At 38.6% G+C, this 18,021-nt stretch overlaps 3 protein-coding genes across 12 annotated transcripts; 1 reads left to right on the top strand and 2 right to left on the bottom strand.

The window, feature by feature from the left end:
- Positions 1-544: 544 nt before the first annotated feature.
- On the bottom strand, positions 545-6,687 carry LOC135162757 (G1/S-specific cyclin-E1). Its single transcript, XM_064121561.1, has 3 exons — positions 5,634-6,687; positions 4,188-4,776; positions 545-2,988 (listed from the first exon to the last, which is right to left on the bottom strand). The coding sequence occupies exons 1-3, from the start codon at positions 5,645-5,647 to the stop codon at positions 2,248-2,250; spliced, it is 1,344 nt and encodes a 447-aa protein (XP_063977631.1). The 5' UTR covers positions 5,648-6,687; the 3' UTR covers positions 545-2,247.
- A 3,488-nt stretch (positions 6,688-10,175) lies between these two features.
- LOC135162664 (protein limb expression 1 homolog) lies at positions 10,176-15,863 on the top strand. 10 transcript variants are annotated; one of them, XM_064121373.1, is made up of 5 exons: positions 10,320-10,864; positions 12,635-12,772; positions 13,088-13,267; positions 13,357-13,715; positions 13,988-15,863. In XM_064121373.1, exons 3-5 carry the CDS (start codon positions 13,111-13,113, stop codon positions 14,390-14,392), a joined length of 921 nt encoding a protein of 306 aa, XP_063977443.1. In that variant the 5' UTR covers positions 10,320-10,864; positions 12,635-12,772; positions 13,088-13,110; the 3' UTR covers positions 14,393-15,863. The 10 variants fall into 10 exon arrangements, with proteins under 10 accessions (XP_063977445.1, XP_063977443.1, XP_063977446.1 ...); XM_064121370.1 differs by lacking the exon at positions 10,320-10,864 and adding an exon at positions 11,806-12,109; XM_064121369.1 differs by lacking the exon at positions 10,320-10,864 and adding an exon at positions 11,806-12,217.
- LOC135162665 (ATP-dependent Clp protease proteolytic subunit, mitochondrial) lies at positions 15,806-17,383 on the bottom strand. Its single transcript, XM_064121379.1, has 4 exons — positions 17,068-17,383; positions 16,873-17,004; positions 16,335-16,725; positions 15,806-16,029 (listed from the first exon to the last, which is right to left on the bottom strand). Exons 1-4 carry the CDS (start codon positions 17,104-17,106, stop codon positions 15,902-15,904), a joined length of 690 nt encoding a protein of 229 aa, XP_063977449.1. The 5' UTR covers positions 17,107-17,383; the 3' UTR covers positions 15,806-15,901.
- Between the last annotated feature and the right edge of the window lie 638 nt (positions 17,384-18,021).

Here is an 18,021-nt window from a genome sequence, read left to right as displayed (position 1 = left end):
TGAACACTTTAAGAAGTTTATCAAAAAATGATAAATAAGTCCTATGATTTCATTAGCAAGATAATAATAATAACTCGCAATTGTGAAGATTAATTTAGGTGAATTTAGAAGTTATAAAATAACAAATATATTTTTTTTTCATTTTTATTGTCAATCGCATCTTACAAATTGTATGTATAAATTCCATCATCTCTCATTATCCTCACTCGTTATTCCCAACTCGGTAATGGGTAATTTGTTACTATAACTGATAATTTCACTCTCAACAATTCGATGGGACACTCATTAAAGTCAATATATATTCATATTCAATTCCCCTATATTCATTCTCACACTTATTACGAAAAAATAACATAGGATTATGTACACTCTCGATGATTACCATTTACCCATGAACAATCACGGAATTTATTAAATGCCAATAATGAATATTTTAATATAAAAGAAAATACTATGTACAACACTCATTCCTTATTCAATAGATAAAAAAAGTATGAGGAGCACTTTGTTTAAGGCACTAAATTACTAGTTGATATTCTGATGATTTTATTTTATTTTTTTCATGAAGTGAAGTCCGAAGGAATGACGCCCTAACGTGTGGGTTGATCACAGAACAGTGTAGTGAAAACTTTCTCCTTATTTCTTTTTCCTATTTCGCAGTCTCTGTCTTGAACTATTGGTTGTACTGATTTCACAGAAAGCCCTAAAAATTCTTGGCTTATTTTGCTCATAAAAATTTTTCAATTCATTTCTAAACTCCACTCCGTCGAGAATTATCTACCCACTGACAATATTTTTAATAATTCATAACTAACGAAGAGATCAAAAAAGATCTACATTCGAGTCCATAATCCTCCCCCTCCCATTGCATCAAGCAATGATAAACAATCCCAGTAAACATAATGGAATCCGGATATCTCCAAAGGCCTCGGCACCTCGTATTCCCTCTCAAACACCTCAATAATAATATAATAATAATATTTATATCACTGTTAAGAGTCTTCTTAAAGTCACGATGCCTCACAAAAAACCTATTAACCATGGCAGTGTTAAAAATGTTATTGACTGCGTAAAAGAGTCATCGAAAACGTTTATAAGGCACTAAAGGGGCAATAGATTACTCGAAAAATTGAAAAAAAAATCAATAGCGAAGTGGTGAAGCGTATGTAATCACTACATGTCTCTTTCAACAAGAAATCCTTCCCGTAATGGGTGACTTTAAGAACAAGAATGATGTATATTTTTTTATGGATGAGTTCTTCAGTCATAAAATAATTATTTCTCGACATTTTCCTTAAAAAGTCCTCTATTTTCAGGTAAATGTCAGAAGTGTTCTCATCCCTAAGAAATCTCTCTTGGAATGATGGAAACGTTGTTCATTATCCCTATAATTCTATCTGCAATGGACAAATTTCCAAACCACTAGTTATTTACAATTATGAAATACCACTTATGACAAGGAAGAAAAAATTATTGAATCAAGATTTTGTTAAATTCACGGATAAATAATGTTGATTCAAGAATTCAAGACAGATATTTCCAGATATTTCGTATTCGGAGAATCAAGGAGAATCAAGGAGATAAAATAATATTTCATGTAAAATCAGTCAATGGCTGACAGCATTTTCTTGGAAATTGACCTCTATCTTTTCTGATTTTAAGGTGCAAACAATGCAATATTTCCCAATTTTTTCGACAACTCACTCTAAAGATATTTTTTTTTCATTTTTTTCTTTAATCCCCAGCTGACCATAATACCATATTCACAAAAAATTAGAACAATTTAGAAGTGCATAGTAATTTTTTAGGGTATTTTACCCAAATTGATGGATTCTCAGACCAAAAAATTAAAAATAAAATACATTCCAAAGAAAGCTCTACTAATGTAACGGTTCAAAGAACGTCTTAATTATAAGAGTTACTAAAAGTGTAAGATAAATAAATAAATATGTAAAAACGGTTGTCGAAAAAAAAAACTAAACGGAATTGCGAGATAGTTTGTTTAGCATTCCAATCATAGAAAACTTCGAGGTCGATTTCCAGTCTCATTCGACATGGAATATCTCATATTATTTGATCTATGTAACTGTAGAAAGCAAATTATATATTTCCGGCAAAGGACTTTCGTATTTTACATTCATGAAAATATCCTCCTGATTCACGTTTTTCCCTGCGCACTTAACCACTTCCTTACTGAATAACAATCGAACCCTCAATGGCCCTCAGACACTCACCCAACAGTCTCAATTACGTATAAGGTTCAAGTTGTGGAGGTAATCTAGGTGGTGTCGGTGAGTTTTTTTGGCTGCTGGAAGGTGGTGTGAGGATGCCACTCTGATCAGGACTGTTTGTATCAAGACTGGTAGAATCTAAAGAATCTATTGAATGGCACTCCAAATCTTTGTGCCTCTGCTGTGCTTTCTCAAGCATTGCAAGATCCACCACGTGGGTCTGGATCCGGTGGGACTCGTCCAAAACGATATTGGGAACCGTTGCCCTCAGTCCAGAGCCTGCGTGAGACTCCACAGGGGGAACTGTTGATCTTGAGAGAATGTGGGGGTCTTCCTCAGCAATGATGTGGGCGAAAGCACTGAGCCATTTGGCGCAGGGGGCCAACTGTTCCCAGGAGAGAGTCGAGACCCTTAAGGCGCACTCTCGACCCTGAGTGTGGTACACAGCAGCGGCTGCCATGTGGGAATAAGGGAATTTCAAACTCCCTTCGTCGAGGGTCGCCAGGTCCAGGAGCTGGGCTGCCTGGGCAAATTGAAGACCACTGTACTGGGGATAGATGAAGGCGTGGGGTCGGGACCAATCGCCTGATTCCATCTGCATGTAGACATTCAACCAGCCTGGTGGGGTCACTGGGGACAAGTTCCATCCAAGACCCTTCAGGATTATCAACTCCTTTCCTAGGATCTCTTCCTCGGTACAGGCACCGTCAGTTACGTAGGCGAATTCGGCGATTTTTGGAGGATAAATTTCTTCAACCTAGAAGGTGTTCAACAGTTTATTTAGTATTGGTTTCTTTCTATGATTATGGTTTAGAGTCAATATAAACTCTTGGAAAAACTTGTTGAAATGTCCTGGATAGTCTACTAGAAGTTTTTAAAATTTTTGTCTAATTATTTTAGAATTATATGTGAAACAATTTTTTGTTGAATTAGTCTCTTGTCAATCTTTACTGAAATGCCTCAATATTGTCGTCCAATGAAATTTAATGGAACCGCTCTATTTGATTATATGGTTTACCACTTCACTGCAGAAATGATCTCCGAGTTATTTTTGGACTATCAAGACTGAGTGGGTTTAGGAGAATTCCGCGGGGACACGTTTTTTGTGGGGAATTTTGTCAGTCGCAATAATTATCAGTTGGCGAATTTAGGTACATCTACTGGATTGTGATGTATTTGGAAAATAATGGGAATCTTCGTTCGAGAAGCCTCATTCTTTTCAATTGCATCTTGAAATGGAAATTTGGGTTATGAGGTCATTTTTTCCCAGTGGTGTGCACTTAGAAGAAGGAATATCGTGAAGAACATTCTAATCATTTTCCATTCGTAGAAGACGATAAATCATAAATATCTGGGAAACGAGTGAGTTTCGCAAAATTTATGAAGAGCTTTTAAGGAGGAGGGAGGGATTTTTTTTCTACCTTTTTTGTAGAGGATTTCTTATCTGTGAAAAATGTCGTTTGATAAAGTCTCCTAAGTTCATTCGTAAGGTATAAAAAAATGTACATGTCATTCTTGAAGCTATCTCATCTCACACTGTCATGATTACAGAGCTATCGATTTTTTAAATGCTAGTGAATTTTAAAATGATCCGTCATTTCAATAATTTTAATGCTTTTCATTTAACCTTTAAAATTCTAAAAATAAAATGAAATAAAACAGGTACATTTCCACAAATTTCCCTAAACCTCTCATTCCTCAGCATGAACTTTCTCCCAAAAATATTTCACTGTTAACGGTTGGTCCCCAGCTTCACAAGGGATTTTTTAATTATAATTCCATTAACAAACCGAATGTCTAATTGAATTCGAAATTTTATGATTGTTCCATTTTTCGCTTGAACAATGAAATAACTTCTCAATCACTAGAAAGCTAAGATTTGAGTCCCAACAAGGAAAATATCTCAAACAAGCTCCTAAAAACAGTTAAAATATCAAATTAAAAATGAGCAATTACCTTAGCAGCAATAAATAAACAGGTGATGCCAATGAGTTGTAGTTGACTTTTTGGTACATTAGAGTGTGTGGTCAGATACCTATCGATGTAATCCATCGCCAGGTAATAAGTCTCCCTGTGTAATTTATAAACCTCGCAGACTTCGATGAGCCAATCCAGAAGAATAGCCCTCATTCTGGGCTGCAACGTTGGATGCCTTTGGAACATCTGCGAGTCCCTCTGGGTAAGTGTCTTCTGATCTCCCAGACACATCATCGACCACACCTGGGAGCCATCGGCCCATGGAAGCGAAGGAAGAGGACTTGGCTTGCTGGAGGAGCTGGACGAGGCTGAGGGAGTCAGAAAACACGTGGACGTTCGCAATTCTGACCAGGTAGACGGCTCACGCTCTTGGAGCGGAGAGGACGAATGATTCTGTGGGGTCTTTGGGGTCTCCGTAATACGTATTCCATGACATTGCAACCCTGCTGCTATTTTCGTTGGTGGATAGATGTTCTCAGCATCTTCCGATGGCTCTGTACTCTTGCGTTTACGTTTCAGGGGTTGGGGTTTCATTCCCTGGGGTGTGAATGGATGATTTTCCTGTAGACTGATTAAAACCACAAAGGAGAACATTAAGACACGAAATCGTATATTAAACTATTATTTTTTCAACCTTTACTTTGCATTTGCTGCACCCATGTTCAGGTTTTTGTAATAAATTAAGAAAAAAATGACTTGTACTTGAGCTGTGGGAATTAGTGAAAAAGTTGATGAATTGTAATATTGAAAATCATCCTGTTGCTCAGGGGAGAGATTCGCGATAAGACTGATGAACAAAAAATTGATTGCAACTGTTGGTTATTGAGATACTATCGAAAACTATTCCACCCTGGAAAACCTGTTCTCGACCCGCCCCCTCCAGTCCCACGCCACGATAGTTCCAAAAATGATGTCTACCCTCTCTGAAAATTTCCTGACTTTCCAATGAAACAGTTCCCAATATTGTATTCCCTAAGAATTAGAGGATATCAGCAAAAAGTTGCAGTAAATCGCAAAAATAAATCTCCTTATGCCATACTTGTATCCACGAGGCGCCAAGCCTTCCACCGTATTCCCAGAAATTCCAGAAAATTTATGGCCCCCCAGGCACCTCCCAGTGGCCCTCCCAATCACTTTAGCGATTTCCCAAAAAAAAAATAAATTAAAAATCATGAAAAAACTCCTGGGAAAAGCTTGAACAACTGCCCGAGAAAAGTGTTCTCAAAGCGTGCACGCCCTGTCCCACGAGAACAGGTTAGAGGACAAAATTTTTTTCCCATCGAAAAACTCAAAATAATCCTTCTCCAATTCCTTCAACGAACCCACAGTACTTTACTCGAAGGATAATGCAAGTCCAATGAGCCCAATAAATCCCGAAAAAATTCTACAAAATTAAATCTCCCAAGAAGATTGAATCCGACTCACCTAGTTTGCGGCATCTTGATGCTGTTTGTGATGACGTGTGCTCTCTTTCCCAAAAAAATTCACCAAAAAAATCCAAATCTTCTCAGAGTCCTTCGGTAACACTCCCCCAATGTCTCCGAACGTATCAGTAACAATAAAACCCTTGAATTGAATAAATGCGAGGGGATAAATGAGGAGAGCGATGCTTGGGTCTCTCACTCAATCGCCATAATGCTCCCTCTGACCGCCGACCCAGCCGACCGTTTTTTCGTCGCCCAAAAGCCTTTGAAAAAATGGCGAAAAAATTTTTTCAAATTTTTTCCCAACCTCGAAATATCATTAAAATAAAATGGACAATTTTTAAAAATTATTCATTCATCAATTAACACTATAAAATTGGAAAAATGCGGGAGTTGATGAGTGGAGCGCGGGAGACTAGCGCGCGAAACTATGACCAACCCCTCTGGTAATCCGGTACTGTCACGCCCTCTGTACACACAACATAACCTCGAAGAAAACTCGAGTTTTTCCGGTTTTCCGGGGCTAAACGAAGTCTCTAATAATTGCCTCAACTATCCACCCTTCAATCCACCAATTTTTGCGAGTACAAGGGCTTCAATAATGCACCAACAGCAGCAACAATCACAGCGGTCTCAGCGTCCCGACGCCACCGCGTTTCCAATATTTTTCCCCGATTTTTCCGGGCACAAATCCTCGGAAAACACTTGCAAAGTGTCTACGGATATTCCCAGATATCCTAGGCACAAGTTGGGTTCGATTTTCGTTGATTTTTTCACACAAATTGTTCACAATTTGGGAGGGAAAAATTCACGCGCGCACTGTCCAACTCGCTGGGTCAATCGCCTCGATATTTCCTCAATTCTATCACTTTTTCGTTTTATTTTTTTATACAGTCACTCACTGGGGGCTCGATGGCGTTTTAAAAATGTTTTAGACACGTGAAAAGTCGTGATAAAGGGAAAATTGTCGGTTAAAATGCGGGAAAGTCCGTAGCGTTTCGCGGGAAGACTAGTGCGAGAGTCACCGGTTGTTGCATTTGTGGCGCTCCGACTGGTGGATGAACTCAATTCCCATTGGCTGGAGGGGATGGGACAGCTGGCGCTCAGCTGATCAGGTGTAACATGGATGCACTCATACTGGTGCAGCCAATGGTGGATCTACAGGTTGTGTGAGAGTGTAGTGAGGGTTGGGAGCACGCGGGAAGTGTACGCGCGTAAATCCGACCCCCCCAGCCAGTCACAGAGGCTTTGGGAGGGATGCAAGGATATCTTGCCACGTATTTTTCGGCTAACGTGTGTACGGTCATTATGATGTACGTGTGCGATTACTTGTTGCCTTGCTGAGTATTGGAGGGGCTTAGAAGCTTGGGCTTTTCCACCGGCTTTGATTTTTTTCACAATGTTCAAATTTTGTTGGATTATTTTGACGAATTGTTGTGATAGCAAATGCCCATTTCATCGGTTTGATAACAGTTGGGAAATTATGGACAGTTGGGGGGGGGGGAGGGGATTTTGGAGGGAAGGGACTAGGGTCAGGAGGGGAATGGCTTTGAGGGCGTTATTTCAGGAGTTGTTTTGGAAATAAAGATTTGGGGAAGAGTTTGTTGTCAATTGAGTTGTGAATGCAAAAATTTTTGACCGAGGCATATGGAACAATTTATGTTGACAATATATATATGTATGTATATCTGAAAGTATATTGAATTGACCCAATTCATCAGAGATAAATATGTAAAATGGGCTTCATATATTTAAAAATATATTTTTGAAATTTGGAGAACATGGGGGATTGGCCCAAATGATACCAATTTTTTATAAATTTTTTATGTCGGAAGCTGAGGTTGAAAAGACAATAAAATGCGTTTATTTAAATTTTAAAAACAATTTTTTTGCATGTACTGATGGTTTACTATTTCTTTGAGCTTATTGATAAAGACGGAATTTCGTTGTGGGAATCGTCGGTGTTATTTGGAGCATTTAAAATATTAGAACCCCGATAGAAAACATGAATTGAGTTTTAATGAGAGCAACGGTTTGAAAGTTGTTGGGTGTCTAGAGGGGAGATAAAAATCATTTTGGAGAAAATGACGATAAGTTTTTTTAGCTGCGATGATGATAAGCGCATGCGTTCACTCGAAGTTTGTTTTTTTGTTTACCAGTATTTTAATTTTATGAGAATGTTATGGTGGAAAATGGACCTTTAATTAAAGACTAGGATTCGTAGAAAAAAAAAATCCAAAGAGAGAAATAGTCACCTATCTGATTTTTTTTTTGCATTAAAATTATGATTTCCCTCGAGGAAATGTTCTTCAACAAAAAATTGTTCGACGACATATATTCAACTTATGTTTATATCGAGATTAATGTTTATTAAATAAAAAATAATTTTTTTCCACTGGAAATCAATGTGCAGTAGAGTTAGGCAAAATCTCCGCTAAACGCCAATTACCAGTACCCTCAATTAGTGCTTAATTTTTCTATACATATAAACTTGTACGCTGTCATTTGCATCAACATTAGTGTACCTTATCTTTTATTTTTTTGTTGCAACGTACGACGACCCAATGAATCATTTATTGCCCGTTTTCCTGAAATCCCTTCAGACGCCCTTAATTACCCGTTCGAGACACCCCTACGCAGGTATTTTAGTACTGTATTTTCCCCAATGTAATCCCAGGGATTTCGCAACAATAAAATTCAAGTCGATGAACAATTAGGGGGCAATCCCCGCGGGATAAGAGACAGAATTTTTTTTTTCGTGCAAATCGAAATTCGTAGAATTCTCCACCGAACTCTATGTGAATAGTAGAACAATTATGCAGGGCCTAAATAGCCTGATTAAAGCGTGCTCATCCCCTTGCACCCCCAAGGTAGCCAAGAAGGATTATCCCTCGCCAAAATTAACCCTGGACCCGCTGTGGACGTTAGAATCTCTTTAAAGGAATTTACATTTACATAACGATCTTTTATAATACAACTCATCAAATTTATTAGAGCTGTCTTCCACAGAAAAAATAAATTATTGTTGCCAAATGTCCATTAACTTCACAGAAGTATTTATTTCTTCAAAATTGTATGTCTCCGGTCTAATCACTATCAAGGGGGACCGGGTTAAGTTTAAATTACGATAATCATATTACTTTCGAAGAGGAGTATTTTCTATGTGATCCTGAATGAACCCTATTAATAACTATTTATCGTTTCTAAATTTCTGATTTTCTTGAGGGAAGAACTTCGATGAATTATTTAATGCTCAGAATTATTTCAGGAGTTCACTGAAAGTTATAATTGACATCATCATGTTCTAGAGCAATATAATTAACGCAATTTAAGCCTAATCAGAATTGTCAGGGAGTTAGTCGATTTCAGAAATGGAGGGTTGAAGAAATAAATATATCCCTGACCTAAATAAATATTTTGCAAAAATAAATTTTTTCTCAGTGTGGAATTGAAAATTAATCCAAAATTGCCAGAATTAGAAAAAACTCTATTTCAACTGACAGATGAGACAAAAGAATTAATTGTATCAGGAATTAAGAGTGTAGTGTGCAGTATCAGACAATAATTACTACTCCAGTTATTAATATTTCATCTGTTCTATTTCCCCCGTTTCGCAAAAATTGCAGTCTTTTGCGGACTGCGATATTTTGTCCATTGTCATCACCCTATTTACCGATGGAATTCAATCGATGAGGCAATAAAAGTGCTGACTCCATGAGTTAGCTGGTCGTTATTGTTCTTTACTTCCTATTCTTTCTTCCATCGTTTTTTAAATTAATTCGCCTGAAATTCTTATCTGACGAAATTTTCGGGAGATGAACTTGTTGTTGTAGATCAAATATTATTGCGATAATTTATTGGCGCTTGAAATAGGCTTTTGGATGCTGAGGGTGTTTAGTCAGGGTACTGGATAGATACTCTTGAATCTTCACCGATTTTTGAAGCAATCATGCAGGTGAATATTGGGTATCGAAGGCATCTGCAACTGATTAAAGAGGTTTCTACTATAGAGTTCGCTACGTGTAGATGCCCTGTCGGTAGAGGGGTTCCGCTTGTAGTCCGCAGAGGTCGCTACTTAGCTCCAGGTTGTGGCGTTGGCCATTACCAGCAGCAAGCCCGCCGACTGTTTTACCGACGCAACCTCATCAGCGCCGCCAGCGCAAACAGGAGCTGTTGCGGGGGGGCTCCGTTTGTACTTTCTCAACTGTACAAATGATGAACTGTAGAGAGAATTTTCAAACGTTGAGAGCACCGGTGTGCAGGGATTCAACTATCGAGACAAAAATGTGGCTGTACAAGTGGACCCAGCGCCACATGTACAGCTTACCTTTTTATCTCGACAGTTGAATCCCTGCACACCGGTGCTCTCAACGTTTGAAAATTCTCTCTACAGTTCATCATTTGTACAGGTGAGAAAGTACAAACGGAGCCCCCCCGGAGCTTGTCCCTAAGCGCGACGACAACTGAGTTGTCGGGCACTGGAAACAGTTCGTGATCCCTAGAGCAAGCATCTTTTTGTATTTCAAAGTTTCTAAGTTTATAATAAAGACTATTTGTGGTTAATTAATGATTATCAGTGATGTCTAATCCCGATTCGATTTCCCGCACGAATCAACTTCAGCAACCCACCAGGTTAACCGTAGAAAAACATGATATATAAGTGCAAACTTATGCACATCATTGACCTGTACTTGGGGGGGGGGAGGGACTGCACGCACCGTCGGTCAAACAGAGGGCGCTAGATTATTTATTGAAAAATAAATGAGAATCTAATAAAACATTTAAAATGCAGTACAACTAGGGACATGCCTCTTACAAACGATAGAATTAGTTCATTTTGCGAAAAGCCATCACCCTTCGGCTATCTACATACGAATCTGTAAACTATTAATGTCATCAGATCCCTACATTGTCGACTCCTCCCCCACCTCTCGACACTTGGAAGTTCATCGACATCATTCCTCTGGTGTACGGGTCAGCGTTGATGTCTCTCCTTTCTGTACCTTATCTTCAACATTGTCCTCACCAATTCCCCTCTCTCACGCACACGTGCATCCTCTCATGAACCTGTGTGGGTGAGAATGTGCCCGGTGGCACGAACGCTGTCAAAAATTCCAAAATCATCAATCACCCACTTGCCCTTCCACTCCCTCCCCCGTTCACCAGGTATCAACGATCATTGAAAGGACTTCAAGATTAACTCAACTCCATTCTCCTAGACTTAAATAACAGGTAAATCAAAAGGTTTTTTAATGGAACAAAATAATTTCTTTTTCTGCAGTTCAGTTCGATTTTTAATAACAATAAGAAGGTGAATCCAAAGTGGGTGGATTCATTTGAAAATATTTGTGAATGAATTGTCGCGAGTTATAAAAATGTGACATTAATAATGACAATTTCATTTTATATTTTATTGAGACCATAAATTTTATCGTCACATGTGAAAATCACGAAAGACATGAATACAAATAAGTCATTGGTGCCCTTTGAGTAATTCTTGCATCTCGATAAACTCAGAATTCCAATTTGCAATAAAATTTTCTCAATATCAATAATTCATCCCGGTGACAATGCAACTGCTCTTTGTCCGCCTGTCACCTGTTGGTCTGGCCACCTCGGGGATAGTCCCACACTCATGAATAAATCGACCAAATAAACCAATGAAAAGGGCCACAGGCGAAAAAAAACCGAAAGAATAATCGTGAGAACCGGTAGAAACGACCGGTAGTTTCGTAGTTACCGATTGGGAGAACCCACTCGGTGATCATCACCCGGGTGCCCCCAGGTGGAGAACCCCTGGTTTGTCGCAGGGTCGGGTGATTAATCCCCCTTCTAGACCTCCAAAATGTCCAGGAAATCTTATAATTTCAACCATCCCCTCGAGTCCCCATTGCTATTTTCTCCCTCACTCCCAGTTTCTCCAATTGTGTCATTAGATGATTTTCTAATTAAAAAAATGAACATTAGCATAACAAAAATATGGCGTCAGGTAATTTATTCAATATTTCCATTCATTTTCGAGAATTCAGCGATCGGGAATTTCTATTACTGAAGGAAATGGAAGGAATGGGAATTTTGAAGAATTCTATTGGTGATATGGAGAACTCCAGAGGAAGATTTCGACAACAGATTTTGAAGATAAGTGGGGGCGCAGAGGTAGGCGACATCGGCCCTGGTTTACTGGAAATCGTCAGTGGTCCGGGGCCATTAAACGCGTTTTATGTGTCTTGCAATTTGATCCTGCATCGCTCGGTGCAACGATCAGAGAGTAATTTACGCGAATTCCTGGGCATCGTGCGGTCCTCTCTGCAGGTGGGCCATACACGCATTTAGCTGTGAGTGTTGCGACAAGAGCTGGGGGGATAAGACGAGTAAAATTTTCACAATTCTTGTGGATGATACGGCGATCGGTGGAGGCTGCGCGATCCCGATCGATACGGGGTTAGAACGTTTTGCGACGCACGATCTATTGCGGAGGTAATCGATACTGATATTGGTGGGATTGGGTAGTGGTGGGGTTTTTCGGGTTTTCGGCGGACGGCAGCAACGGGGGAAAGAATTACGGGAGAGGCCATTGGTCTTTGGGTGAGTAGAGATCGGGGTATTTAATGAAAATGTTTTGAGAATTGTCTGGAGATTGGAAATCTGTCGGAATATTCTACTGTCATTTTGAGGGATTGGAGTTGATTGTGGAATTGATTGTTCGGTTGTGAGAATTTTATTGGTCGATACTCGAAGACGGAGAAGGGTAAGCGATTAAATTTTGGTGATATTTTTTTTTTGACAGAAAAAATCAAGTTTGTCAGGGGGTTTCATTGATGCGGTTGTTAATTTTTAAATGAATATAATTTTACAGGGACTGTCAGTTATTCCCACTTGAGATACATTTGATTGAGAGTAATAGAACTTCACTGGAATTGTCGTTCCTTCCATTTTTGGCAATAATGGGAATATTTAATTTATTTGTGATTCGCAGTGGTAATTCCCAGTATTTTTTTTTAGCTAAGCACAAGCCTGACGGTTATAACGGAGTGAAGGACTTCATTTTCACCGAATTCCTTCAAAAATTAGGGTCCCAGATTCGATTTTTTGCTGACCCCTTTTTGGTCCCCTGTTTGCCAATACTACAGTAATTCACAGGTATACACAGGTGGAATTATTATTTGGAAATTCTTCTACACAAATTTATGTGCTCGTCTCCTATACGAGTGACGACACGGCATAACTCCAAAACTTATTTGCATACTATTTTGCAAATATGTGTGGAATGAAGCGATTCATGAAAATTCATTAAGAGAGCACTTCTATAGGGGACTTCAAGGTCTTGAAAAGGCATTTCAAAATGATAATTAGTAGGAACTTTCCCAATATTCGCCCGCTCTTTATCAATCTATCCAGACATAATTTATGCGAAACTAGTGTTTCCTTTCACTCCATCGGTATTTTCATTTTCAGGGTAAATGGTTGATTGAAGTGTGATGCAGGGCGTTATGCCGGTGAAAACAAAATCGAGAGTCACTGAAAATATGGGGGTATCTACTGGTCTCGTTGATGATCGTGCTAAGCAGGTGTTGAGGGAGGCTGTTGATGCTGTTGTCAACAGTTTTGCGAAGCATACTCAAGGATATGGTCGTGGTAAGTCTTCATAATCATTAATTATTCCCTGAGTTGTATCTACTAATTTAATTACACCAATGAAAATATATGCGTCTTTGTGTGTTTAGTGAATGTTGTAGAAGCTCTCCAAGAATTTTGGCAAATGAAGCAGAGCAGAGGCACAGAATTGCGAAATGGAGCCCTTGTTATTTACGAATCTGTACCAGGTGCAAGTCCTCCCTACGTCTGCTACGTCACCCTCCCCGGAGGTTCGTGCTTTGGAAGTTTTCAGAATTGTCCGACAAAGGCAGAGGCCAGAAGATCAGCCGCCAAGATCGCACTGATGAATTCAGTGTTTAATGAACATCCTTCTAGAAAAATTACTGATGATTTCATTGAGAAGGCAGTAGCTGAGGCCAGGGCTAGTTTCAATAAACCCGCATCGAGTTCTAATGGAGTTAATGGACAAGCACAGGTGATTCTTAAAGTTAGTTCTTGACGATTGACGGTACAATAATATTTTGAAGAAAGTCCTCTCATTATTATCATCAATATTATCCTCATAATTTTGTCAACGTCAAAAAGGTTGAATTGAAGTTAATAATATATTGCAAGATTTTTAATTCATAAGGCAATCTAGTGTATTTGCTACATCATTCTATTAAATTGCTAATGAGAATGAACTTTTTGTTGCTAATTCTATTGAAAAATTCCCCGATGGCGTACAAATAAATAAGTACAATTTTTTTCTCATTTCAGGGAAGTGGAGACGAAAAAGAAGACCCAAACACAGGAATCGGTGCATTCCGCTTCATGCTGGAGTGCAACAGAGGCAGAACGATGCTAGAATTCCAGGAATTGATGACTGTTTTTCAACTGCTTCATTGGAATGGCTCGCTGAAGGCTATGAGGGAGAGACAGTGCAGCAGACAAGAAGTCGTTGCTCATTACAGTCACCGAGCATTGGACGACGATATGCGCAGTCAAATGGCACTCGACTGGGTAGCTAGGGAACACGAGGGTGGTGGAGGTGTTGTTGCTATGGAGTTGGGACTCGCTGAGAGAGAGCTGGAGACTGCTCGACTCGCTGGCCGCGAGTTGAGATTTCCCAAGGAGAAAAAGGATATTCTTATGCTTGCTCATGCCCAAGTTTGCCCGCAGTAATTTCATCGTTCTATTCGATCGCAAAAAGTGATAAAAACGCATAAATTCATTAGATTACTAATCACGCTTAGAAATATTTGTGAAGAATTTTCTAGCTTGTTTAGGGCATCTTCATTGAATATCCAACATTCTTAATCGTTAATTGTATATAACACCAGGCATAGCATCGGGGGCTGCAAATATCCTGGATCATCCACTAAATTAACTGTACTTTTGTATTGGGCATTGGCAGCATAATTTGTCTGTGAAGTTGATGAACGTATGCCTAACTTGTCCAAGTGATATTTTCAGCAGCATGTTTATGCTATTTTTAATATTTTTTCTGATATCGTCCCTGATTTTCGAGGAGATTCTAGTAATTAGGTAATTATTATAAATGCAAAAAAAAATAGAGCAAAGCCTATATTATTAATGAATTTTACTTCTCTGGCATTTGTTTATCCAACGTAAACGTGAGAAGAAATTAAATTAAATTTGTACTATTACAGTCTTCTTCAGGGAAGACATTGAAGAAATTTAAAAGTCCCGGGATTCGGTGGTCATGACTTTGAAAGTCCTGTTTCCCCGCCATTAGTAACCCTGTTGGGAAGTGATGGAATGTAATGAACTGAAGTAGATATTCTCCGTTAAAAATTTTGTGTTTACGTCAAAAGTAAGTCATTCTATGAGATAATCTCATTCGCCTTATTCTCCTGGAAGCCCTTCATATCGAGAACTGTACCATTGGTCTAGATGTGGGAATGAATTTCTTCTGTTTCATTATATCCCAGCCCTTCATCATCGAATTTCTCGATTATCTTCTAGTAATTAAGAATCTTAGATGTTAGCCAAAATCAAGATATGGAATATTGTAAATGAAGCTTTCAACTGTAATCAAAACATCCACGCAACAAGCGATAAGTTGATTGAGGACAAAGTTTATTTCAGATTTATGTTTAATCTCTCGGAAGGAAATACCTGTTTTACTGCAATTTTTTTGACAACAAAAATGGTCTCCCGGTGCTGTCAATGTACTCATTAAATTATTAGGTATTTAAAAAAAATCACGATGAAAGTTTCCATTAAACGGGAACCGAACTCAGTTATTTGATTGTATACCACGCTTGGAAACAAAAAGGCCCCGTCCGTGAGGGGTTAAAAGATGTAAAAAAACAATGAATTCACTCCCCTCGCGATGGCTATGTGATAAATGTCTAGTGTAATATCATTCTTCCAGTTAACGTATTATTCTACTGCCAAACGTAATCGCACGTGATAAATACTATGTATATTATTTTTCGATGGACCAATTAATGATTGAATTGATTTCCAGACCAGAAAAAAAGGGACAGAAAAGCGAAAATTGTCCCATTAAATAAGAGAATATCTGCGTAACTGTAATTCGAATGAGTTCGACTATAAAATAGACTATAGTTTATAACATTTTTTATGGTTAAATATTTTATTATTAAACATTAACAATTTACCGCAATGTTTTTTGCTGTTGTGTGTTTATTAACATTCGAGTTTTCACACCGTCGTCCTTGTGGCATCCACTTCGTCTTTTTCTTGGAGTGGATGCTCCAGAATTTTATCTATTATTCCGAATTCTTTGGCATCCACGGGCGACATGAATTTATCTCGTTCCATACTATTTTCTGTTGGGGAGAAAATGGCCATCATAATAATTTATGAAAATTTGGGGAAAGCTGGAGTTTGGATAACAACATTAGGAATTTTTTTTTTAAGCAGAAAAACTTTTACAAGAAAGATTTCAAGATTCATTTAATTCATTAGTAGTACCCTCCACTAAATAAAATTCAACTTCTCAATTAAAATCGAGATGATTTTAAACATTAATACAATTTTTAATTAATACAATGCAGGGAATAATTTTTTTCATTGAAAAAAAAAACTCATCTTTGAATTAATCGCTTGAAATAATTAATAATGAACTGTTTACCTATCCTAAGCAGTTCAAGTCCGGTGTGTTTGACATAAAGTTGATTGATCTGTTTCTTAAGCTTCAAAATCTCCTCTGCCTGTATCTGAATGTCGGTAGCCTGTCCTTGGACTCCACCAGACGGCTGGTGTATCATAATCCTAGCATTGGGCAATGAATGGCGCATTCCAGGGGCCCCAGCAGCCAGCAGTAAACTCGCCATCGAGCACGCTTGTCCAACGCACCACGTTGCTACTGGTGGCAGTACGTACTGCATTGTATCATAAATTCCAAGTCCTGCTGTTACACTACCTCCAGGAGAATTTATGTACAGATGAATGGGCTTTTTACTGCTTTCTGATTGCAGGAACAAAAGTTGAGCGACTACTAACGATGATATATCGTCTGTTATCTGAAATTTACGAATCACTTTGATTCTTTCTCCCGAAATTTCGTGCGTCGAAGTATTTTTTAGACTTCTTTCTTTCAATTATGTTGATCTCCTAAGCATCGCCAAATAAATATCAATATTTGCATCAACTCGAATAACAAAACTCACTGGTCCCATGAGGCAAATAATTCTCTCCTTCAGAAGTCTCGAATAAATGTCATAAGCCCTCTCACCCCGACCCGTTTGCTCCACAACGATCGGAACAAGGTTTAAATTCCTTGCGACAAGATGCCGATGTCCCTGAAAGATTAAATTGAGGTTAACTTCAACTCTCATCCTTTTAGAATGCAAACACCAACTTACCGGAGATTTCAGTAAATTGCAGAATCTTCTAATCAACATGTTGATCTCCCCAAATTAATCTGTCACTCTAATTCAATAGTTCCACTTCACCTTTTCTTCTTCTTCGTCAGCTGATTGACAGTAGAAAACAACCCAATGCAATCAGCTCCGATATCTTTCAATAACAATCCACTTTATGAAGAAGAAACACAACCTGAGAACTGAGAACTGTAAATATCAACATAAGTGACGTCTCACAAGTCGTTCCTCAATCTGATCAATTGTTTTCTGTTCCCATTCAATTGAATTTACTGCCCTGGAAATTTCACTCGTAGTTTATTTTCATCAACTGTGCTGCCTCTCTCTGGCATCTGTTCTCCAATGAATATCTACATATGGTATATATGAATGTCACGTGGGTCTCGGCCTTTTGGTGGAATTCGCTGTATTGTGGACTCCGGCTCTGCGTTTATTCGCAGGGTTTCGGAGTTTTCAGTGTTTTACACAATAAAAACGTTGCGTCAACAATCAGAACTAAACCCGGTGGATCGTGTGATCATTTTGGTGAGAGTTTAAGTCATCGTCGAGTGATTAAAGACGCGTTTGTCGAGATATTGACCATTCAGGACTGAAGAGGTTAGTTTTTAGAGGCACTACATCGAGATGGTTCAAATGTTATGGCATATTTGGGTTTTCTGTCTTATAAACATGTCAAGACCCAGAAGAACTATATATTTCATTTGTATATTCCTGCATCGTTCAAATTCTCCTGAATCATTCCCTGAACAAATGCTCAGCTGTGAAAAATGTTACGCTGGTTTGAGTCATTGGCTGCATTTTACAACTTTGGTACAAAGAATTATTTTATTCCAGAGAACAATAACAATGCAATCATTGGTAAGAAGCGTGCATAGAGGAGCTGCCCTCCTCTTTCCGAAGCTGTCAGCCCTAGAACATGTTCACACGTCTGTGTCT

The sequence above is a fragment of the Diachasmimorpha longicaudata genome, chromosome 5 (assembly GCF_034640455.1).
Source record: "Diachasmimorpha longicaudata isolate KC_UGA_2023 chromosome 5, iyDiaLong2, whole genome shotgun sequence".
Classification (NCBI taxonomy): Eukaryota; Metazoa; Arthropoda; class Insecta; order Hymenoptera; family Braconidae; genus Diachasmimorpha; species Diachasmimorpha longicaudata.
This window is presented reverse-complemented; position numbering and strand designations above follow the sequence as displayed.